At 42.7% G+C, this 24940-nt stretch overlaps 1 protein-coding gene across 1 annotated transcript; it reads left to right on the top strand.

Annotated features, from left to right (window-relative positions):
* Positions 1-629: 629 nt before the first annotated feature.
* LOC147893078 (9-cis-epoxycarotenoid dioxygenase NCED1, chloroplastic-like) lies at positions 630-2195 on the top strand. Its single transcript, XM_087386842.1, has one exon. It carries the CDS (start codon positions 855-857, stop codon positions 2193-2195), a length of 1341 nt encoding a protein of 446 aa, XP_087242968.1. The 5' UTR covers positions 630-854.
* Positions 2196-24940: the final 22745 nt, after the last annotated feature.

Here is a 24940-nt window from a genome sequence, read left to right as displayed (position 1 = left end):
ATAATAAAGCATATGAACAATGTGGAGACAAGTGGGGTGGGGGGGGCAAAAGACTATATAACAAGTGAAATGCTAGTTATGTTTGAAGAGTGAGAGAGATCCTGGCCCTTGAGTCTTGCTAGATCTTCATCTTCTTTTTATATATCTTGTTGTGTTCTCTTCTCTTTAGTTTTATACTTGTGTTCTTTGCAAGCTTCAAGTTTGGTAGATCTTCTTCTGTCTTGTTTAACACATCTTCTTCATCATCCTTCACCTTCTTGCGCCCTGCTTGCCCTCTCTCATCTCGTTGCCTTTCATTCTGTCCTCTCGCTGCCCTCATCGCCATCGCCTCTCCTTTCCCCTTAGTCTCCTACATCTCCATGGCTTCTTCCTTGCCCTCCGTCCCCTTCCATAGCCTCGTCTCCATCCCCTCTCGACGTACCCACTTTGCATTTCGATGCCCAGCTGCTTCTCATGACCTTCAGCTTGACTGCAAGCCTCCCAGTAGCACCTCCCCCCTTGGATTTCCCCCCACACAGCCATCCCTCCACTGCACCGTAGCTGCTCCTAATTCTGATTTCACCTTTCAACTTCCCCGTCAGTCCGCTGCCACCACAAGTTCATCCCCCCACAGACACTTCCCTGCATGGAATCATTTCCAGAAGCTCGTTGCCGCAGCTCTTGACACCGTGGAGAGCTCTTTGATAGCCTCTCTCGAGAGGCAGCATCCACTTCCCCCCACTGCAGACCCGCATGTTCAGCTCGCCGGAAACTTCTTCCCTGTGCCCGAAAGCCCAGTTCAGCAAGAGCTTGAGGTGGAAGGAGAGCTTCCCGAGTGCCTGGAAGGCGTTTACGTCCGCAACGGAGCCAACCCCATGTTCGAGCCCATAGCTGGTCATCATCTATTCGATGGAGATGGAATGCTTCATGCGGTTCGCTTCAAGCAAGGCCTCGCAAGCTATGCCAACCGATTCACTCGCACTCAGCGCCTCACGGAGGAGGAGAAAGTGGGGAGGGCCTTCTTTCCCAAGGCAGTTGGGGAGCTTCATGGCCATAGTGGGGTTGCCCGGTTGCTGCTGTTCTATGCCCGGAGCCTATTCGGATTGGTGGATGCGAGCAACGGCATGGGGGTTGCCAATGCAGGAGTGGTCTTTTTCAATGGTCACTTGCTTGCAATGTCAGAAGATGATCTCCCCTACGCAGTGAAAATCACAAGCACCGGCGATCTTGAAACTTTGGGAAGATTCGACTTTGGTGGGCAGCTCGGTTCCAGCATGATCGCACATCCGAAACTGGATCCACAGACGGGAGAGTTGTTCGCACTCAGCTACGATGTGATCAAGACACCTTATCTGAGGTACTTCAAATTCTCGGAGGATGGGAGGAAGGGACCAGAAGTCACCATTTCCGTGTCGGAACCAACGATGATACATGACTTTGCAATCACGGAGAATCTCGTCTTGATTCCGGATCAACAAGTGGTTTTCCGGCTTCAAGAAATGTTGCGGGGCGGGTCTCCGGTGGTGCACGATCAGAAAAAGATGCCGCGGTTCGGGATTTTACCGAGGAATGATGCAGATGAGAGTCGAATCGAGTGGATTGACGTCCCCGACTGCTTCTGCTTCCACCTTTGGAACGCTTGGGAGGAAGGAGATGAAGCGGTTGTGATTGGCTCTTGCATGACTCCACCGGATAGTATCTTTAATGCCTCCGATGAGTCCCTTCGCAGTGTCTTGTCAGAAATTCGCCTGGACAGGACAACTGGCACATCCAGAAGGCGAGAGATTGCTTCCATGAATCTGGAAGCTGGCCAGGTGAATCGCAACTTCCTAGGTAGGAAGACGCGATATGCCTATTTAGCCATTGCGGAGCCCTGGCCGAAGGTTTCCGGGATTGCAAAAGTGGATCTCCAAGCAACTGGAGATATAAAAGAGAACGTTGTGGCCAAATTCATGTATCAGTCGGGTTGTTATGGTGGCGAGCCCATGTTTGTGCCTCGCTCCTCCGATCCTGCAGCACCTGAGGACGATGGATACATCCTCAGCTTCGTGCACAATGAAGAGAGCGGAAAATCTGAGCTTCTGGTTTTAAATGCGCGGTCCTCATCTCTCGAGATGGTGGCCTCTGTGAAACTCCCTTCTAGAGTCCCGTATGGCTTCCACGGGACATTCATTCCCGCTCAGGAGCTTGAGAAACAAAAACCCAACATCTTGTGATTGCCAATTCCTACCTAGTTGTAAAATTTTGTAAAGATGACCACTTCATCTGGGACGTGAGGCGTGCATGATGTCGCCCAATCCAGCTCTTGTACCATACACCCTCAATAGCTCAGGGTCACTCATAAATATGTAAGCATAGCATGTGGGTTCAAGAGAAGGGATTTTTTAAATCCCTTTTTACACATTTTTCACATACAGAAGGGTATCAGATAACAAGGGTATTCAAATTGAATAGAAAAAGGGTGTGTTTTATTCATGATAAATCTATTTATAAGGGGTTTTACAAATAGGCCATGAACCCATGTGATATATAGAGTTTATACATAGTGAAACCCTCTAGCTTGAGGCTACAACTCATTCTTTATACCTCTCACATAAGTAAAACCAATCGCGAAGCGCTAAGTAGCGCAAGAAACAATGTAAGGAAGTTCTAAGAAATAAGAGGCCTGGGTTTTAGTAAAACTTGGCGTCTCACTTGTAATGACCTTTGGTTTTAATTTGAATAAGAGCAGTTTTTACGTATCAACTGACTTCTTCGTTCGCAAAATTCATAAATTCATTATAATTTGAATCTCTCGTGCGTTGCCTTGGTTGTGTGAAAAACTGAAATTGGGCCTGCGTGACGGGATTATCTGTCGTTGTAACCACTTTTCAATATAGGAAAAGGTTTCTAAGACCATAGGAAAGTCTATACTCAAATATCTCTGCAGTACTCAAACCGAACTGAAGTCCAAATATTATGTGCTACCTTTCGATTAGATCAATTGAGTAGATGACTGAAGGTGGTAGAAATTGGGGCTCAACACCGACATTGCTAGCAGCACAGCTTTCCAAATCAAAACGTGTTCAAATTAGTTCAGAGTTTGCTAGGACAGTCGAACAGTGTTACCGAGGGTTGATGTACGTATTCTACCTTTTGGTAGAAGGTTGTAGGATGGTCAGCTTTTGGTGCGTCTCGAGTCTCATTGCTCAGCGTGATTCGAAATTCCCCATCGTTTCGTCATCTCTCCTTGTCTGGCCGCAAAGGATGAAAGGGATGCTGGCTTTGCTGGTCGTTCGTCTCCGGTGCCTTCTTCTCCTCGTTCATCAGACTGCTGCTTTTGGTATACGCCTTTCTAGCATAAAAGTTCAATGCACCCTGCAACAGCTTTGGCCATACTGGGTTGGTTTCGAAGTTTTGTTTGTGGGCGAGTGCAAGTGTTTCGTTCTGTAGCGCCATAGAGTCTGTATGGAGGTAGAATCTGCCTTCTGCCTTATTAGACGCAAGGTTTCAACCAGCGGACTTCGATATTCCAAGGCAGCACATAGCCGCAATGTCAAATCTTGATAATTGATGTCTCTTCCTGTCTCCCGCTGCCCACCTGAGCTAAGCAATGAGCGTCTTGCAAAGTACATAAAGCCGGCCTCCGGGGTTCGTTTTGGGAAGCGTCGTTTGTTTTGGTTCGAAAGAGTTGGCAAATAATTGATGGATCAAAAGTTGCCCAGGGACAAAGACAGTGTCGTCGATCGCAGCGATCGTCGTGGAGGCAGGTAATCCACAAGTGGGGAGTCAAAAGGGTCTGTGAGCTTTGTTCATTGGTGTCTATGCCGGTGCAGGCACTAGCTGGGATCGAGTGATGAAAATTTTGCAGTAACCAGGCACTCGATCGTGGAATCAAACGTCGCCCACAGTTTTTCTTCCATGGGGGCACCGGAGAGGCTCGACAAACGCGCAAGAATCGTAGCCATAAGTACGAAGACAGACATCCTTGGTGAGATGAAGAACGTTGGAACCAGCTGTTCGGAAGGATTGAACCAATGAAAGGGAAGATGAACAGATGGGCGATGTGGGATAGGGAGAAGGATGTTAAGATTATTAAGGAGTTGGTCACAGTCAGGCACGAAGGTCGACATGGATGTCTGCCACAAGCTGGCGGCGGATGAGGGATTCGCGTGAGTGCGCTCGATGCGCAAAGGCTAGAGCTCTGAGGAGCAACAACTAGCATGGGAACTGGGAGCACCGAAGCAGAAAGGCTGAGGCGAATAGTGGATTGGCTATATATATATTGAACGGGGCTTTACAGTCTAGTATTCCATCCACGGCAGTTAGTTGGCTGAATGGCGGTTATCTGCATGCTAGGCAGTTGAGTTCACGTGAAAGGCGGTTATTTTACACGTGGCACGGGGACCGATGACGTGTCAGCGACGCAAACGTGGCAGCCGCCAAATTAGCGCTAGGTGCCGCGACGTAATAGGTCGGCCGCCGACAACGTTCCGGGCCAAAAGCCGGGGCCGCAGGTCCCACACTGTCGGCCGCTGAGCTGAAGGGTGGGCCATGTGGGCCCCTAGTACTGGCCTACGTGAGAGACAGTGTGAAGAGACACTTTGTTAGGGACATGTGTAAACGGGCCCCCAATCCCGAAATGCGTTTCCGAGCCTAATATATAGGCATGTCTTAGCCTAAAAAGTCTATGCCTCAAAGGACACCATCCTTAGTGCTAAGACCAGACTGTGCCCATACCTTGGCTTGGCACAGACTATTATAATACGTAAGCCCGTAGTTCTGGACCACTTCTCTATGTGACCGTTTCGTATTAGGCTCCTCTGCACAGCTAGCTTACCGTCTACATAACCGTAACCCACCGTAGCGTACCGCCTCCCCCTTTGTCGTCTTTTTGGAACCTGGAGTCCCAGCCCACCGCTCACCATTTCTCAATCTCCGCTGCGTATAATTTCGGCCTGATCTTTCCCATATGAACTCCATTATTTATCTGGTCCTCGCCTTTGTGCAATCCCAAATTAATTGCATAGAAAGTCCCTTACAGCACGGACAGGCCGCCTGCGAGAGACGCTCATCATCCACGCACACGGATATGCAAATCTCGACGCCAAAACAGTAAACAAGATACAAATATATGCGCACAAGATATTCGTCTTGCGTATAATGCACACTCTGGATAGCTGCGGACACATTCGTTTTTTTTTTTCCAACGCAGCTATATACATGTATTTGTGTAGACTCTAGGACGTGGAGAATGTTCTGCAATCGATGAGTAGAGTATGTTATTCGCATCACTTAGTGGTTCTTGAACTATAGGTAAGATAAACCTCTCTATGCCTAATATCTTGTATTCCTCCGCCTACTAATTTAGCTTTACCTACTATTTTAAGCCCCCCCATCCCCTCTTTAGCTTTGAGAGCAAACTCCAAGTCATGATTATCATGGAAAATGAAGAGAGAGAGAGAGAGAGAGAGAGAGAGAGATCATGTTCTAGTTTTGATCATTATACACAAGAAAATATATAAAGATAAACAAATGGAGCTAAGATTAATGTTGCCACTTTCGACTCATAATGTGTTAGGAAATTCTTTAATTCAAATAAACATGGATGTATTTTATTCAATACCATCTGTAAAATGTGGATGACATCTCATATTTGTATAAGGATCCTCCCATCAGTAAGAATTTTATAAGACTGCAACAAAAAAAATGTCACTTTCTTTTTGAATTTACCATAAAGAAAAATTCCAGTTACTTTCTACATCCATGAGTGAGGAAGATATTTGTGAGTATAGTCAAACAAACATAATCATTCATGTTCATATTGCAAGATGACTTAGACTCGTTGACATATTATTTTTTATGGATATTAAAATGTCACAAACTTAACTCTACATTACTTTTACATAATGCTTCTTTTTTTAAACGATTGATTGCAAAGTTAACACTAATCTCTTTTTATTTTTACAAATTTTGTCTCGATGCTACATAAAGGCAAAGGAATCTAAATAGAAAGTGACTAGTTTAATACAAATGCTAGGCACATCAATCTCGAGTATTCCCTATGTTTGATGTAATGTTTGTATTTAGAGTGGGGTTACTCACATGTCCTTTACAGTAATACAATTATTTACATTGACCTTAGAAAAAGTTTACACAAGCTCTAAGTGTTGATCTATGATTATGTCCTCTTCTTTTAGTAATTGCATTCTACATGTATCTAGCATCAATTATTGAGTTAAAATATTCAAATGTCCAAAGCATTTATGATCAACTCACCATCTAATTCTTTGATTATTCATGCATGTTGTCAAAAGTGGTTGATAATTATTGTACATGTATAAGGGCATCCTCCTTATAAGACTAATGGCTACTTCAATCCAACTTTACTTCACGGCCATGTGTTTAAAAATGTGACAAAAATGGGCTACACCTAAATACACACGCTTGCATGTATGCACGATCTACGATCATTTATAGGTGGCAATGGGGTGGTAATTCATTGTTGTTTTCCATCTTCTAGGTCATAATACTTGTTGTCCCTAGTGAATTATGTAGACATTGAGTGATTGGCTTAAAGGTTAAATCCATTTGGATATTTCGATAATGAAGATTCATAATGGTTGTCTCCTTACGTGAGTTATGGCCTATCAACATGTTGGAGGACGTGAATTATCTTGGTTTTTATAACCTTGTCATTAAGGTTAATATTAAATTTCATAAACATTATTGTAGATTCGCATCTCAAAGTCCTTGGAAAGTACATGATCTTGATGCTCATGTTTGTAATATTCTTTCAAATGGATAAGAAAAACCCTTTCATAGTCATATATACTTTATGGAAAAATAATACCACCTTCCATAAAGTGTTGGAAAACAATACAATAAAGGAGCATCATGGCACAATCAATCAAACCATGGATACTAATATTTTAACTAAATCTTTCCCCTTATAGCTTATCATCAACACTCCATGTGAGCTATTTTAACAAACTTAGTAATTATTAACATGTTTTAGAATATTTTATTTACACTATTAACAATGTAGTGACAACACTTATACCTTAGAGGTGTTCCATGATGAGTCCATGCCTTTTGTTCAAATCAAGGAGTCCATCTAATTAATTTATGCTTTACTTCCATCACAAATCCTGATACTTTCTTGTTATGTCCATGTTGGTCTACACACACATATGCACATGTACACACACATGCACATGTACACACACATGCACATGTGTGTGTGTCTGTGTGTGAGTGTATGAGCATGTGCAAAAGAGAGAGAGAGAGAGAGAGAGAGAGAGAGAGAGAGAGAGAGAGAGCATGTCCAATGCCCATGTGACCAATGCCTATTTTCATGGATCCTGATTTTGCAAGTATGGTTGGATCTCTAGATTTAGTATTAGGGCTTAAGGTTCAGGGTTAAGGGTTTAGGGGTTAGGGTTTAGGATTTAGGGTCTAGGGTTTTAAGAGCTAAAATTAGGGTTTAGGGTTTATCGGTTAGGTTTTAGGATTCAGGGTTTAGGAGTTAGGGTTTAGGGTTTGGGGATTAGGGTTTAGGATTTATGAGAGCCAAGATTAGGGTTTAGGATTTAAAGAGCAAGGATTAGGGTTTAGAGTGTTTGCGTTAAGGATTTAGGATTTAGGGTTTAGGGTTTGGGTTTAGAAAATTGCTAATTACTAAATCCTAAATCCTTTATTAAAAGCCTAGATTTCTAAATAAGACCTCCCATATTTTCTACACAAGATCTAGATTTCTTAATAATTATTAAAGTAGATTATTAAAAAGAGACTAGTGTTTTTTATAATGGTTTTTACATCTTGCTTGCAAAGGAAGCTGAAAAAGGAGATGGCTACAAACTCTATTCTGGGGATGGAGGTGATTCTATGTTGCAAAAGTGGCAATCCTCATCCTTTAAGTTTTATCATACCATCTTTCAAGCTCAAGATATTACAAGCGGAGCTTTGCTGCTACTCTACACACACAATTGTCTATTGATTTTGAAGAGAGAGATGTCAAGAATGTGAATGTCACATTGCAATGGACTCTAAGGGATGTGCGAGAACATCTATTAGTCATGAAGGACGGCATGTCAGAGTCCTTCAACTTTACCTTAAATGGTGGTAAGATCAGCTGCCATGTGGAGAAGTGCATGCATAGTGTCGATTTCATTCCTCCTGCAACTTTGAAGATTGCTAACAATTTGTTTAACTAGTGCAATATTTAATTTTTTGTCAAATCCTACTTATTGCTTCAAAAGATGATGGACAATTAAATTAAAATGTTATTTCTTTTAATGTTTTCTCCTTTCAGTTCATGGTAAATGTTTTTCAAAAAATTTGGGGATTTTATGATTAATTTTATTTTTTAGGATTTTGATATATATTAAGGGGTAAGAGCCCTTTTTACATCACATTCTCACTTTCACGTTTAGAGAGCCATAGAAACTCCCACCCTCAAAAGTTACTCCCTCCATCAGTTGGCTATTTGCCATAGATTCAGCTAGGACTTCGTTCCATGTTTTCATCTCGCGAATTGCATTTGCTGGTCATGAGGAAGAGATATTTTTTGTGTTTGATAGGTCTTTAAATGTCCTAGGCATATATCTACAAGCCAAGGATGACTTCTCAGATCTCATCCTCTACATGCAAGAGAATTTCACAAATTTTGCTTATACACTTGACCACTCTTCAAAGAGATGGGTTTTCATAGATTACATAAAGTATCTGTTCCTAGAGGAATCCAAGTTTGTAAAATGTTTGGCCTGCTTTTGTGATAATCTTACAAAGGAAGGGTTTAGGACGGTCGAAGTAAAAGACATCCTAGAAGTGGGGATCACATGAAATACAGACACTAAATTCCTTTCATGGGAGATGACATTCATCTTCCTTCTCCAACAAGGAAATTTAGAGAAAGAAGCCTCATCATCTAGCACCTCCTCTGTAGAACTGTTGATCTGCTTGTCCCTAGACTAGACTTGGACATGTACATGGAAGAGAGCCTTTGACTATGCAAGAGAGGAGATGAAAACAGCTCAAGCATTGAGCCTACTTCAAGAGCCCCCAGTAGAGCAAGAATCTGCATCGGAGACCACTGACCATAATTAGACTTATGGTCCTTGTCCCCCCTCATCATCGATGGAGAAGAGTATGTATTTCTCCATGAAATAGAGGTTCTTTTTGGACTACGAGATGATGAGGAAATACAGACACTAAATTCCTTTCATGGAAGATGACATTCATCTTCCTTCTCCAACAAGGAAATTTAGAGAAAGAAGCCTCATCATCTAGCACCTCCTCTAATAGAACTACTGATCTGCTTGTCCCTAGACTAGACTTGGACATGTACATGGAAGAGAGCCTTTGACTATGCAAGAGAGAAGATGGAAATAGCTCAAGCATTGAGCCTACTTCAAGAGCCCCCAGTAGAGCAAGAATCTGCATCGGAGACCACTGACCATAATTAGACTTATGGTCCTTGTCCCCCCTCATCATCGATGGAGAAGAGTATGTTATTTCTCCATGAAATAGAGGTTCTTTTTGGACTACGAGATGATGAGGCACTTAGAGTCCTATCTGGGTTCGATGTTAACACAAGTGTCAAAGATCCCTGGGTCTTAGGTTCCAAAGACTAGACAATGAAAGAGTTTCTCTTGATGATGTTGGTTTCAATGAGGGATGCAAACATGTCGGTATATGATACACAGCCCTCTCATGCAGAATCTTCCACCAACATAGGTCAAGAGAAAGCGTCCACCTTCCAAATGGAACATCACATAGCACTTGGTTCCATAAACATTGCAAATGAGAAGTCGACAATGCTGTAGTGGTAAGTTGAACAATATTTTTTATTTTGATGTTCTTTTGGTATAATTTGTTTTGTCGGTCTTCTAATGTTTGTTGAATTGTTGCAGGATGCATTTGAGCTTGATGAATTCTCATCTCGATGGGGTAATGTTCGCAATGCATTTGGGTGATATCATTCTTTGGCCCATTACCTTGGCAAAGTCGCAGAGCACCTCGTGGTCTTCTACATCAAATTTTCTCCTCAAGGTCCTTCAGAGCCGCTAAAGTGCAAGGCATTGTTGCACACTATCAGATACTCCAACATTACTCGGAATGCCGACAAAGTGATTTTGGTACACCGCCTCGCTGCTATCAATGCTTTTGGATTGAACATTCATGGCAAGGCATTGATGGCAATAGCTATGTCTTGGGCAGCAAGAGAGGAGGATGTTAGTGCACTAGGGGATTCAAAGACCCCTATTCTCAATGTACTCGAACTAGCCAAAAGCAAAGATAGCCTGTGAGGCCTTTTGTATATATAAACATATATGTCAATGGATACATGACTACATGTCTTTATTATTTGTTTTAAGTCATCGTTGCATGTTATTCCATTGTATTTTGTTTAAGTCATTGATGGTATATTTTCTCCATCCTTTTAATTGTGTTAATTTAATGCATTTCTAGCCAATTTTGTATGATTTTCACCAATCCTGGGTATTGAATGTTCATTTCTATCAAATCCTGGAGGAATTTCACTGTGGCGCAGAAGGGAAAAGTGTTCGAGACATCGCTAGGAGCCTAGAATGCCTAAAACCCACCACGATGTGAATTTGGTCATTTTGGACTTACCAGAATGCCCAAATTTGTGCCGTGGCAGGTTTTAGGCATTCTAGGCTCTTGGCGACGTCCCAGACACTTTTCCCTTCTGCATCATGGTGAAATTCCTCCAAGATTTGATAGAATTCAAAAGTTACATTAAAATGAACAATAATTTCAGTCATAAACATGGAGAATTCACAACAATGCGATAGTGTAGAGAATGTGGATATATTTTATTAAAAAAAGATTGGCCCTTGGGCCCTCAGATACAAGATACTTCCCCAACGTCGTTACCTCACACAAACCTTGGACTCCAAGAGAGTACAAAAATTATGGTCAAAATAAGCAAGATATTCAAGAGTGAGTACACAAATTGTGGTCAAAATAAGCAATATATTTATTTCATATTTGTATACAATTACACCATAGCTTTTGTTCCTGGTTGGACCTATATGCTCCCTTCTCTCACTCTAGCTTGCAACCAATGTGCTACTCCTCGACTCCCTATGGATGCTTTCCAAGCACTATGCCTTCTATTCTTTGAGACAATTTAAACTGCTTTTGCAAGTTCTGATGCCTTTGCCTTTTTAGACTTCAAAGTCCTTCCTAGTAAACACACACACACACACACAACCATATGACTGCTACTGGATGCACACATGCTCCTAGCAAGCCCTTGATCAGAAATATCCCAACATACCCCCCTCAAGGGTTTGCCTCTTGCTATGTCAAGGATACATCTAGTCACATAGTTTCTCATGCCATCTCATGGTGGTCAAGGATAAATCTATGGCTAGGATCTCATGCTAGCAAAGGTGCCCAAGGGTCAAGGTTTACAAAAATGGGATAGGCCCCCCCAAATATTATCTCCCTTGCATGTACAAGGATTAATCATAGGCCTTTGTGTGGACCTAGTTTCTCATGTCTGCAAGAGGTACCATGAGAGCAAACACATATCACATGACCTACATCATATGGTGACTAGAGGTGATTTACAAAGTCTATATGGACTAAAGCAAAACTATAACATTCTTTTTGGAGTACTAATCTAAGCAGAGAACCTCGAAATTGACAACATGACCAAGTGATAACCAAAGTTCAAAAATATTGGACTCTAGAAAGCCCCAATCTGCATCTACCACAAAATTTGATTCTTCATTTGTTGATGGAGTTCTTGCTTTAGCAAGATATGCTTCATTTTCTATGGAGTTGTAGTAGGAACCATTGTTAATGTAGTTCTTTTCCTTGTTCTCCTTGATCTACTTCTTGTCTTCAAGCTCTTCCTCAATGTGACTGGTCTTTCCACAAAAGCATTCTAATATTTTGTGAATAAGTATCTTCATCTTTGAGTGCTTACCTTTGGCACCAAATATCTTGTTAAGTGTATTCCATGCATCATGTGAAGTGTTCTTCCCATCAATGTGATGAATATATTCATCATCAATAAGACCCAAAGCAATAATTACTAGAGCCTTTTCATCTTTTACTATCCATGCTATTTTACCTTTTCTTATTGAAGGTTTCTTCTTCTTTGCACAAGCAATATTCCATAGACCTTTCTTCATGAGAATGAACTTGACCTTGGTCTACCAACAAGTATGGAAAGAATGACCATCTATCTTACTCATATTAACCATTAGGAAGGTCTTACCTCTTACAAGGCAGTGTCTATTCCTTCACAAAATAGTATTCAAACATATTTAATTCAAAATATATCATAAATGCATCATGAGCATTTACCAAAACTGTCAAACTGCAGGACAATGCTCCAAAGATAAGACTAAGAAATGCTTTAGATCACTTCAAATGAGCAAGCATCCAAAAGGTCAAGTTCATGAGAATGAACTTAACCTTGGTCTGCCAAGAAGTATGGAAAGAATGACCATTTATCTTACTCATATTAGCCATTAGGAAGGTCTTACCTCTTACAAGGCAGTGTCTATTCCTTCACAAAATAGTATTCAAACATATTCAATTCAAAATATATCATAAATGCATCATGAGCATTTACCAAAGCTATCAAACTGTAGGACAGTGCTCCAAAGATAAGACTAAAAAATGCTTTAGATCACTTCAAATGAGCAAGCATCCAAAAGACCAAAGATAACTAAGATAATAATGAAACTTTTTAGCACTTAAGCATATTCAATGGTTCATCTTAGAAGTAGATATCACTGTTACCCCCAGATTGAGTAGTCTAAAATTGGAGGGTGCAATTGAAGCTGAAGAGAAAAGATTTGAGAGGGCTTTCAAAGGCAAATAGAAGCCTGAATACCAAAGAGAATCCTCAATCAAGGAGAGGTGCAATGTTGCATCAGGTTGCCTAGGACAACAACTTCAAACTTGATTGGTTTTTTTGCATTTTCTCCTTCGCTTGTGGACCAAATGCACTCAGAATTGAGCAGCATGTAGCTCATAAGGTCATCCAACTATGACTAAGAGGGTTTTGCAAAATTGTCTCCCAACAGGCAAAATTTGAAGCTAGATTGGCAAGCAAATAACGAAGCGGCACGGCTGCTCATAGTATAATTCCATCAATCCCAATGGTGAAGAGGTGAGTCCTAGCATGGAAAGCTGGACCAAGAAGCATTTTGAAAGTTAACGGTTGGATCTAGAGAAATTACTGTTGCAAGATTTGGGTAGAATTGAAAAAAATGAGGGAGATGTGGAAGAAGGTTGAAGAAGATAATGAGGTGGCAGCCTAGGATTCTAAAAGCTCAAGGAGGATCATGGCTCTGATACCAAATGTTGGAAAGTGGGAGTGAAGAGAGCTTCATCATGGAGGTGAGTGAGAACACATGAGATATTCAAATGGGTGTTCTATTCATTGTGAGAGGGAAGTCCCTTTTTTATAGAAATGGAGAGAGGGTGGCCTAAATCAATGGCACCTCTCCTACATCAATGGAGCTAACTCCTAAATCATAGGAACCCACAATCATAGGCACCACCCCATGTGGGGGCCTTTGCATTACATCATCACATGTGTCATGGCATATGGCACTAAGTGTGCCTCTTCTACACACACACACACAACCATATGACTACTAGTGGATGCACACATGCTCCTAGCAAGCCTTGATCAAACATATCCCAACAAACCAACCTTGTAACCCAGAATCTCCTCTTTCTAGCACCACTAGTGGGTGCCAATGCATCCATGTTTTGTAAGTACCTTCTTTTCCTATCCTTCAATCTTGAAGGTGTTTCTTTCATCTTTTGCACTCGTTCTTCTACCTTCTCTCATTCCTTCTCTACGGCTCGTCGAAGTTGATTATATATAGATCTTTCCAAGCCTTTTTTGGACTAAGCTAGCTTACAGAGTGACTCTTCTAATTTATGTCGCTCCAAGTCCAATGCATTTCGCTCTAAGAACAATGCTTTGGCTTTATCACGAAGATCCCATTTCTTCCTTTTAAGATCCTACATAGAGTTATGCATTGCAACAATGGTTCTATTTCCTAAATGTGCTAGCATCTCTACTTGGGCTCTGCGCATCTCGCTTGCTTGCATAGCCATTGACTGAGCATTGTTTAACCGATTGCAATAACCAAGCAACCCCACATGTCCATTTCCAACAAACCGAACTAGCTCATGCATTGTATGGAAAGGAGGGCTCTTTTGGTTGGAAGGATCTAAACGATACAAGGATCCTTCTACCCAAAGGTTGAGATGCTTCTTTCCTTGCGAACGAAGACTGTGAATTTTGGAAGGTCCCCTCAATCCTAGACTATATGTGCTTATATATTCAGCCTCCAACTCTAAGTGAACCTAGTATGGAGACGTCCTCAAATGGTGCCATGAGTAAAGAAGTGTAGAGAAGGAGAAGGTGTGGAGAAGTAGGCTCAAAGGAGTAGCACACAGGAAGAGGGAGGACAAGGAGGAGGAGGGATGTGGGAGGGAGTACCAGCAGCAGCTGAAGAGGAGGGAAGGCAGGTGAACCAGCAGGTGTGGAGGGTAAGGAGGAGTACGCATGGAGGAGGAGGGAGGGAGGAGGGAGGAGCATGAGGGAGGGGGGACGAGGAGCAGGCATGGAGGAGGAGGGAGGGGGAGGGGAGGAGGAGCAGGCGTGGAGGAGGGAGGGAGGTAGGCGTGGAGGAGGGAGGGAGGGAGGGGGGGGAGGAGGAAGGGGGAGGAGGGGGTGGGAGGGGGAGCAAGGGGGAGGGGGAGGAGGGAGTGAGAGGGGGAGGAGGAGGAGGAGGAGGGAGTGAGAGTGAGGAGAGGGAGGGAGGGAGGGAGGGAGGGGGAGGGGGAGGGGGAGGGAGGGAGGAGAGAGAAGGAGGGAGGGAATTCAAAATTTGAATTTTGAATTTTTTGGTTCCGACCTAGGATTAAGAGTTGTGTAAGAGGTGTAATAGGTGCGGTCACAAGCTTCATTGTTCATCTTGTTGCCTCTACCTTTTCACCATGCATTTCCAATAGTTCATTAATCTTGGCCTTCTCATTCTTCTTTCATATGACCTAACATGTCCATCTCTCATCATTCAGCACTTAAATAGAGAGAGACTTCGTTGAGCCCGGCCTTCTCATTCTTCTTTCATATCACCTGACATGTCCACCTCTTATCATTTGGTTGAGGTGGGTTGTCATCTCTGTCAATGTGTTGGAACTCTAGCAAAGATATGCAAAGATCAACTCAGCTTAATTGAAATATTTCATCTCACATTATTGTCCTTGGCCTCTCAAAGGACACTATCTAGTCACATAGCTGAGAAAACATCACTTCAATCAATTTGAAAATATTTTAATATTGCATATATATACATATACATATATTATTTGTGTGTGTGTGTGTGTGTGTGTGTGTGTATGTGTATGTGTCTTAACAACTGCACTTACATTGAGAAATATGAAATCCCATAACTAATCCACAATTCCTAAATGAATGACTTGTATGCTATTTATCTAGTAATAATAATAATAGAAGAAAACTACCGTACTGGTGGCAGTTAATATCCTATTGTGCAACCAACTACCTTACTGGTGGCAATTAAGTTAATATCCTAGTAATAATAGAAGCAAACTTTGGAGAGCATTAATAATTCAATAGATTGCATACATATTACTTAGGTTACATCTCAAAGACTCCTTTCCTTCAGGGGGCTAGTTCCACATTGCTTTGATCAGGTCACCTTTTTTAGCTCCTTGATTATAGGCTCAGCCCTCCTTGCTCCTGTCCTAAAGGGGGCTAGTTCCTCCCTTCAAGGGTTGGTTCCACATTGCTTTGATTAGGTTACCTTTTTGAGCTCCTTGATTGTAGGCTCAGTCCTCCTTGCTTGGGCTAATTCCTCCCTTCAGGGGCCTGGCCCCTCCCTTCATATCACTTCCTCTTTCCTTGCTTTGAGCTCCCTTGTTTGGCTCAGCTCTTCTTGCTCCTTTCTTGAAGGGAGCTGGTTCCTCCCTTTAGGATCCTTTTCTTCGCAATCGCTTGGGCTTCATCAATTCAAGCTCCATGTCTTTTGCAAATTTTGTCCAAATGGTAAATTGAGCTACATCATCTACTTTCTCATCGTAGATAGCTCTAGGAAGGCATGCACATTTGGTCTGTCCATGACCAGGGCTATGGCAAATGGCATACTCTACATACCAACCTTGCATGCAAAAACACCCCAAAGCAAAAAATATGCATAGGGCGGTAGCACGCAGACCATTGGAGCATGCAGTCATCTATGATGGGGGTATGGCATACCATGCATTTTGGACCCTACTGCATAACAAGATAGGCATCCGATTTAACTATTGTGGCCGTCAATATAAAGAAGTTGCTTCTTGATTCCTTCCTCCCTCATCCTAAGGGTGCAGATTTTCTCCTTCATCTCCTCCTCTCTTTGCTCACTCCATGCAACAGCTTCATTTGATTCCCTCAACATCTCTTGAAACTGCTTAAATTGCTCAAAAACATCAACATGGGCCATTTCCAAGACTTCCACTCTAGTTTGGATTGTCTTTCAAAATTTTTGAAATCCACTACAATCTTGTGCACAACCCTACTGCAGGGTCTTGTAGCTTAATCTTTGAACTTGCAAAAGTGGTTCTAGATGACAACCCACATTGTGGCTACAGCAACATGCTCCACCATGGCTGCTCTCTATAAAGAATAAGGGAGAGAGATAGGAGACTCAAGTTCAGCTTTCTTCACAACACACAAAAGAGAGAGGACACAAGGTTGGAGGGTGAAGCCTTTCTTCACTTTTGCACACAACAACAATACAATAGAAGAGGGAAATACCCAATATGTCAAACCCTAGAATACGTGGTTCATATGTGAACCCAAACCAAAAACATACGTGGTAGTCTAACTACACCACGAGTACAACTAACATAGGCGGTGACATAAATGATAGTCATGCAGGAGATATATCGGGGGTAGAGCTTGATATCTCAACACTCCCCCTCAAGCTCAAATCCATCTCACGTACACCAAGCAAGCTCCTAAATTTGCGAAGCTTCTCGGTACCCAATGCCTTCGTAAAAATATCAGCCACCTGCTCCTCAGTGCTGACATAGACAAGATCAATCTCACCAGCTAGAACCTTCTCTCTCACAAAGTGATAATGCACCTCAATGTGCTTCGTTCTAGCATGATAAACTGGGTTATTAGCAAGCATGATGCTGCTAATGTTGTCACAATGAATGACAACTGCTCCATGAATTGACTGTCCCATATCTGCAAGTAGCTTCCGTAACCAAGCTACCTCACATGCAGCCATTGCTGCACCCCTGTACTCAGCCTCTGTGCTCGACAAGGCAACTGTTGGCTACTTCTTGCTGCTCCAACTGATGGCACCACTCCCAAGAGAAAACATAAAACCACTAGTAGATCTCCTGTCTGAGACATTACCAGCCCAGTCAGCATCTGTGTATCCATGTACCTGTAATGCACACCCAGCTTCATAAAACAGTCCATAATGCAATGTGGACTTCACATACCGCAGTATGCGCCTAGCCGCATCCAAATGTGGCTTCCTCGATGCCTGCATAAACTGACTCACCAGCCCCACAGCATAGCTCAAATCTGGTCTGGTTATAGTCATGTAAATCAAGCTACCTACTATGCGCCTGTACATAGTAATATCTTCAAGAAGCTCACCTGTCTCTGCATTGAGCTTCACATTCTGCTCCAATGGAACAGAGATAGGCTTACAGCCTGTCATCCCATATTTGGACAGCATGTCCAAACTGTATTGCCTTTGCAATAGCCATATCCCACTCGGGGATCTAATAACCTCAATGCTCAAGAAGTAACGCAGCTCTCCCAAATCCTTCATCTCAAATTTCTGCTTCAACAGCAACTTCACTTCATTAATGTCTGCATCACTATCACCTGTAATAATCAAGTCATCAACATAGATGACTATAAGCACAATCCCTCTGTTTGTCCTTTTCACATAAAGTGAAAAATCTGAATTGGAAATCTGAAATCCAATAGTGACAAGATATTGCCCTATCTTGTCTGACCATGCCCTCGGCGCCTGTTTTAAGCCATACAAGGCTTTGCGCAACCTGCATACAAATTCGGGGTGTGAATTATCCTCATAACCTTTTGGCTGCATCATATAAACCTCTTCCTGCAAATCACCATGCAAGAAGGCATTTTTCACATCCATCTGATGCAAAGACCATCCCTTTGCAGCAGCCATAGCAATTACTGCTCTCACGGTTGCCATCCTTGCAACTGGGCTGAAAGTTTCCTCATAGTCAATTCCATATGTCTGCGCAAAACCTTTGGCAACCAATCTTGCCTTTGTACCTGCTAACAGACCCATCAGCATTGTGCTTTACTTTGTAAACCCACTTGCAGCCAATAGCCTTCTTATCATGAGGCAAAGGCATCAAATCCCAAGTGTGGTTTGCATCCAAGGCAGCCATCTCTTCATCCATAGCTGCTTCCCAATTTTTATGCCCTGCTGCATCCTCAAAACATGTGGGCTCTGGCTCCTCTAGAACCTTGACCATATAAGCATAGTGATGTGCTGTATACCCATCATATCTCAACCTGTCAACTGGATACTTAATACGAGTGGACCTCCGTACAACTGGATCAGTTGCAGGCGTCTTTAAATCATGCCTGCTTTTCCTTGCACCAGGTGTAACAACAGAAGGAATCCCAAGTTCCTCATCAAGGCTCATTTCAGAGCCGCTTGACTCTCCATCAACATGAGAGCTACCAGCAGACACATCAAACACTGGAGCATGGTCTACTTTTTCTTTTCCCTTATGTGATACCTGCACAACACTATCAGGGCTGCCATGTGACGATTCACTAGATCTCAATCTCCCTGTCCATGCATTAGATCCACTAGTAGAGGACTCTCTGGGTCCACTCAAGGCTTGAGATTGCTGCTCTGCATTTATTGTAGCATTCCCATTTCCTGCATCTGCATCTCCTACCATAACAGTTGGTGCATACCAGCTGCTCATTTCATCAAAAACAACATCTCTGCTCACTTGCATTTTGCGGGTGGAAGGGTTATAACAGCGATACCCTTTCTGGTGCAGAGCATATCCAATAAAGATGCATTTTTTTGCCTTTGGATCCAGCTTTGTTCTCTTCTCATCAGGAACATGAACATAAGCTATGCAACCAAATACCTTCAAGTGAGAAATATCTGGTTTTTGGCCTGTATACATTTCTTCAGGCGTCATGCCATGGACAGCTGCAGTGGGGGTTCTATTCATAATATAAACAGCAGTTGCTACTGCTTCAGCCCAAAAATAATCAGGCATGTTTTTCTCATTTAGGATCGCCCGTCCTACTTCTGCAATATGCCTGTTCTTCCTTTCTGCAACCCCATTCTGCTGAGGGGTAGACCTGCATGAGTACTTCCTTTGAATTCCCTGTTCTTTCAGATATTCACAAAATTCTTCTGAAAAGTACTCTCCCCCTCCATCAGATCTTAGCACTTTAATATGCACACCTTTCTCTTTTTCAACCATGGCCTTAAAAGCCTTGAAATGGCTGAACACTTCACTTTTGTGCTTCATAAAATAAATCCACACCTTCCTAGTGTAGTCATCAATAAACGTCACATAATAATGGCATCCACCAATAGAAGCAGTTTTGGTTGTCCAAACATCTGAATGGATCACTTCCAAAGGTCTTCTACTCACCTTAGCATTTCTGGGAAATGCATGTCTGGCCTGCTTACCCATTTGGCATGCTTCACATACCTTTTGCATTCCCTCAACTCTGAATTTAGGCAAACCTGCAACAATGTTTTTTGTTTGCATAGATTTCAGCCTTTGTATATTCACATGCCCAATGCGCTTGTGCCATATCTCAATATCTGCAATGACACCTCTCCCATGCGCAAACATAGCAGCTTTCACCTCAGGCATATCAACATCCAAGGTGAACATTCTGCCATTTTTGTTGCCTTTCGCAACCAAGCGGCACTTATTTTTCAAGTCCTCAACAAAGCATCCATCAGGATTAAATCTAACCTGCAGACCTTGCTCAACCATCTGGCCAACTGAAACCAGGTTCTTAGTGATTTTTGGAACATGAAGTACATCTGCCAAGTACTTCGTTTTGCCATCCTGCATAGCCAATGGCACTTTACCAACCTGCGTAATTGGGTGCGCAGTATCATCACCTGTTTCAACATAACCTGGCTTATCCAAATTTCTAACATCATGAAACCACTCACCATGATTGGTCATGTGGTTAGAGGCACCTGAATCAACATACCAAACATCATTGCAAGCTGCAGCATCTCCTGACATGGAGTTAACCATATGCTGCATCACAAAAAGGTGCTCATTTCTGTCGTCACCATGCCCACTTGATGATGCATAGTTGCTTTGCTGCAACTTCCCACTTTTGATGTCATTCTGCTTTTTATAGCATGTATTCTCCTTGTGTCTAGGCTTTCCACAATAATAGCATTATGTGCTGCTATTTACTTGCTAGTTCCTTTGCCATGAACCACGGCCTCCGGCCTCTTTGGCTCCCCCTGCCTCTAGAACTACCACGTCCTCCTCCATAGGACTGGTTTTCCTGTTGTTGCTGTTGGTTCTAATTTCCTGCACGGCCACCAAAACGGCCTCTTCCTCTACCTCTGCCTCTACCTGTATTCGAGTAGAAAGCAGTCTCTTGAGAAGTTGAGGTGGCTGAACCACCATTCCTTTGCTCTTCACTCAGCAAGAGAGCAATAAGTTCCTGAAAATCAGGAAATGTTTCGCGGACTCCAATGGATGTCCGAAACTGTGCATAATCTTTCCCAAGACCATTCAAGGTCACGGACACTAAGTCCTCATCATCAACAGGTGCTCCAATGGAGGCAAGAGAATCTGCAAGGCCTTTCACCTTCAAGGAATACTCATTTATATTCAGATTTTTCCTTTGCACATTGTGCAACTCCTACTTTAGCTGCATCTTTCGTGCTTTGGTATTTGTGCTATACAGCTTCACCAATGTATCCCATGCCTCCTTAGGCATCTCTAGATCCTGTATATGCACAATCATAGAATCTGAAATGCTAACAGACAGCCAATACAGGCATTTTCTGGCTTTTTCATGCCATTCTTTAAAGGCCTTCAATTCAGCAGGAGTGGGAGCAGCACCCAAAACTGGTTCTGCAGTTTCACCACTGATGTACTCCCAAACTCCCTTTCCCATAAGGAAGTTTGTCATCCTGAACTTCCATGCTTGGAAGTTGTTCTTGTCAAGCTTCTCACTGACAATGGTAGACAGATTCTCAGACATTTTACAAATCATGAATTGCAATAGCAACCTGTAAACACAACAAATGCCTCACAAGGGCAAATAGCAAAACTTCTGCAAAAAGCCTCACAGGGGCAGATCTGCAACACTGACGAAAGTGGTATTTCACCACACAGTCACTTCCTAGTGATGATTTTGCATCAACAGGCAATAGGCATGAAACTGCAACTCCCAATATCTCTGCACAAAGGCATACGATGCAATTTCTGTGGCACCTTTCCACCGACTAGCCGCGCAGTGGTCGCACAGCGAAAAACAGGGCCTTTTTCTGAGTGCCTGCGAAGAACTTGCGCCTTCAAAACGGGCCCCGAAACGGCCTCAAATCAAAAAAATAAAGTCACCAAGGGCTTCGCTTTTTCCCGCAGCATATACTGCGCTCTTGCCACACCACGAAGGGCCTCTCAATCTGAAACAGTGCACTCTTGCACTTCTGGCTGTGCTACCTGCAGAGATTTGCTCCCAAACTCGAAATAGGAAAGCAACACTGGTCCTCTTACCAGGACACCACAAACTTGGCTTGCTTTCTTAAGCTCCTTACCATGAACAAGGCTCTGATACCATGTAAAGAATAAGGGAGAGAGATAGGAGACTCAAGTTCAGCTTTCTTCACAACACACAAAAGAGAGAGGACACAAGGTTGGAGGGTGAAGCCTTTCTTCACTTTTGCACACAACAACAATACAATAGAAGAGGGAAATACCCTATATGTCAAACCCTAGAATACATGGTTCATATGTGAACCCAAACCAAAAACATACGTGGTAGTCTAACTACACCACGAGTACAACTAACATAGGCGGTGACATAAATGATAGTCATGCAGGAGATATATCGGGGGTAGAGCTTGATATCTCAACACTCTCTACATCCTTCCTAGCTTGGAGAGTTGCCTCATTGTCTTCTCCACGATGGCTACTCTCAGCCCCATCCTTTCTGGCCTTGAAGCTCTCTCATAGCTCCTACATCATCGCTCTGGTTTCTACATTAATTCCTCCATCATTTAGTCTTTTTCAATGTTCAAAGTGTTCTGCATGTTGCACAACTAGTTTTAAGAGCCTCCTTTTTAGCTCTATGATCTTCAAGACACTTTTGCATCATTGCTAGCTGCTTCTCCATGATATCCCCATCAGTTCTAACGTCTTCAAGCCTATCCCAAAGCTCCTTGATGTGCTTTGCTTCTTCTCTTCTATGCCTTTCCATGTCAACCATTTTTGCAGCAGCCTCATCTTGCTCTCATGCCTAAAAGGCCTTCACTTTTGCCTCCTCTTCCTTCGCTTCTGCACCCTCCCTGAGAATTTTCTCAAGTTGTGTTTCCTGCTACATCAATGGCCTTCACTTGTAGAAAAGTCACCTTCTGATACGTCTTCTTATCGTATTGCTCAAAAATCCCTTTGATGATAGATGTCATCATGCACATTGCAACTCTAGCGGAATGAGATGACAATTTGGATTTGCCATCCATGCAATTCTTTAACTTGGTTATCACGCTCTTGGAGATCGCCCTTGATAAAGAGACATCACGTCCTTTCAATTGCTCTACTACTGCTTGAACTTGCCAGAACTTCATGGTTTCTCTCATATTAGGAAAGAAGTGCATTGTCTTCTTCAGCAAATCCTGGAGGTCTGTTGGCAAGCTAGAAATCTTGACTCCACCATTTTTACTAATCTGTGTTGGGGTATACATCTAGAATATCCTATCTCTTCCATTGCTTCTCGAAGAAGTGTGCTTGCAAATTGCATCCAAGAATGCCTAGCGCATTTTCAATCATGCTTTCACTAATGGTAATCTTTTGGCCTTAATAGACTATTTGTCCCTCTTTCACGTTCACCTCCTGTACCAACCTAATGAAGTTGTTGCTGAGAGCATCCAAATTGGGCTTTTGAATAGCGAGTGAAGAGCTCCCAGATGTCACGATTTCAAGATCAAGGGAGGAGAGGCTCTTGCACTGTGCTACAGAGGGGGAGGAAAGACTATGTGAGGAGCTCCCTAACTATGGAACGGGGGAGAAAAGATCATGTGAGGAGCTTTCAAACTACGTAGACACATTTTAGAGCTTGATGTGTCTATGGGGATCCATTATGAGAGGGGATAGAAGTTTTAGGAAGAGTGCAAGGGAGAAAGAAATAGTCAAGAGAGATAGAAGATGAAATAGTGAAGGAAATAGAATAGTGGAGGCTTAAGTTTGTAGTCCAAGTGCAAGGGAGAAAGAAAAGGTCGAGAGGGATAGAAGACAAAATAGTGAAGGGAATGGAATAGCGAAGGCTTAAGTTTGTAGCCCGACTACAAGGAACTATCAAGGTGAGAGCCACCACAGTGGTTGGCCCAAATTTTGATTAATTCAAGGCGGTAGTACTATCTTGCATGGTAATGAACAATGACGAATAAAATAGTAAAGTAGGACTATAATTTCCTTGCTTTCGGACCAAAATAGCACTAAAATAACTCAAACAACCCACCATGGTGGTTGCATGGAGATACATCTAGAAAAATACAGTTAAACTTTTAGAAAATGCAATTGATGATATGGCCCTTGAGGGGTTCCCTCTAGGGACAAGGGCCATATTGACATGCATTATACAATATCGAAGATGCCACTGAATAGATATGGCATGTCGATATGGCCCTTGCCCCTAAAGGGGACCCCTCAAGTGCCATATCATTAATTGCATTTTCCTTGGTTGCACTAGGAAATACATTTTCCTTGGTGCACAAATATATAATTCCAAGGACCAACATGGGGGTTGTCAAAGATCTCCTTTTGTTTGCCATTGTGGTGGTCATCATAGATCTCCTTCTATACTATGTAAAAATAGGTAATGGAGCCATAACACCAAGAACCAACACAGTGGTTACTCCAAGCCAACCATTATTTTCTTGATCTGCATGGGTGTGTTGCCAAGTGACAGGTGGTAAAGTTATGGCAAAAGGCTTTGTGATGATAGGTGGTCAAGCCAAAGATTATGCAACGGTGTTCAGAATGAAGATTGCATCTCACTATTATGCCAAGAACTAGTGCAGTGGTCTCTCCAAGCCAACCTTGAATTTTCATCATCTGCATGGGTGTGTTGTGCATAGCACCTCAAGGAGTTGGACCATGGCTTCCAGATATTGTCTGCCTTTGGCAATTGTTTAGCAGACATCTCACTATAACCTCTAGGCATTGAGTACTCAAGTGCACTACAAAAATGTAGGGCTCTTGTGAGCCTTGTCCATGGAGAGGAAGAGGAGATGGTGACAAATGAGGATAGATCATGGGCCTATATGAGGGTGGTGGCTGTAGTTTGGGGGGTGGAGGAGGTGGGGGGAATTGATTCTGCCCTGAGGTCGAGGCCAATATTTAGTGTATCTTCCCCTTGAAAATTTTCCACATCAATGGGGGTTTGGAGTGTAGCCTTGCCTTTGGATTGACGATTTGAGGCCTTGAGGCAAATCTCTGCAATTGATGATCTTAGAGAGAGAGAGAGAGAGAGAGAGAAAGAGAAGAATGTTGGATGTGACTGAGGCATTGTTTGTGTGAGTTTTGGGCTGGTTTCATGTTCTTGCAGAATTTGATGGGGGAAAAAGAAGCTATAGGAGGAGGTTGGCGAGTCGTCACAATGAGATACATAGAAAGACATAGCCTGAAGCCATGTCTCTATTCTCCTCAAGAA

Source organism: Dipteris shenzhenensis, chromosome 16, assembly GCF_047967505.1.
Source record: "Dipteris shenzhenensis isolate YYH24624 ecotype China chromosome 16, Dip_SZ_1.0, whole genome shotgun sequence".
Lineage (NCBI taxonomy): Eukaryota > Viridiplantae > Streptophyta > Polypodiopsida > Gleicheniales > Dipteridaceae > Dipteris > Dipteris shenzhenensis.
The sequence above is the reverse complement of the archived record's forward strand: the minus strand, read 5'-3'. Positions and strand labels throughout refer to the sequence as shown.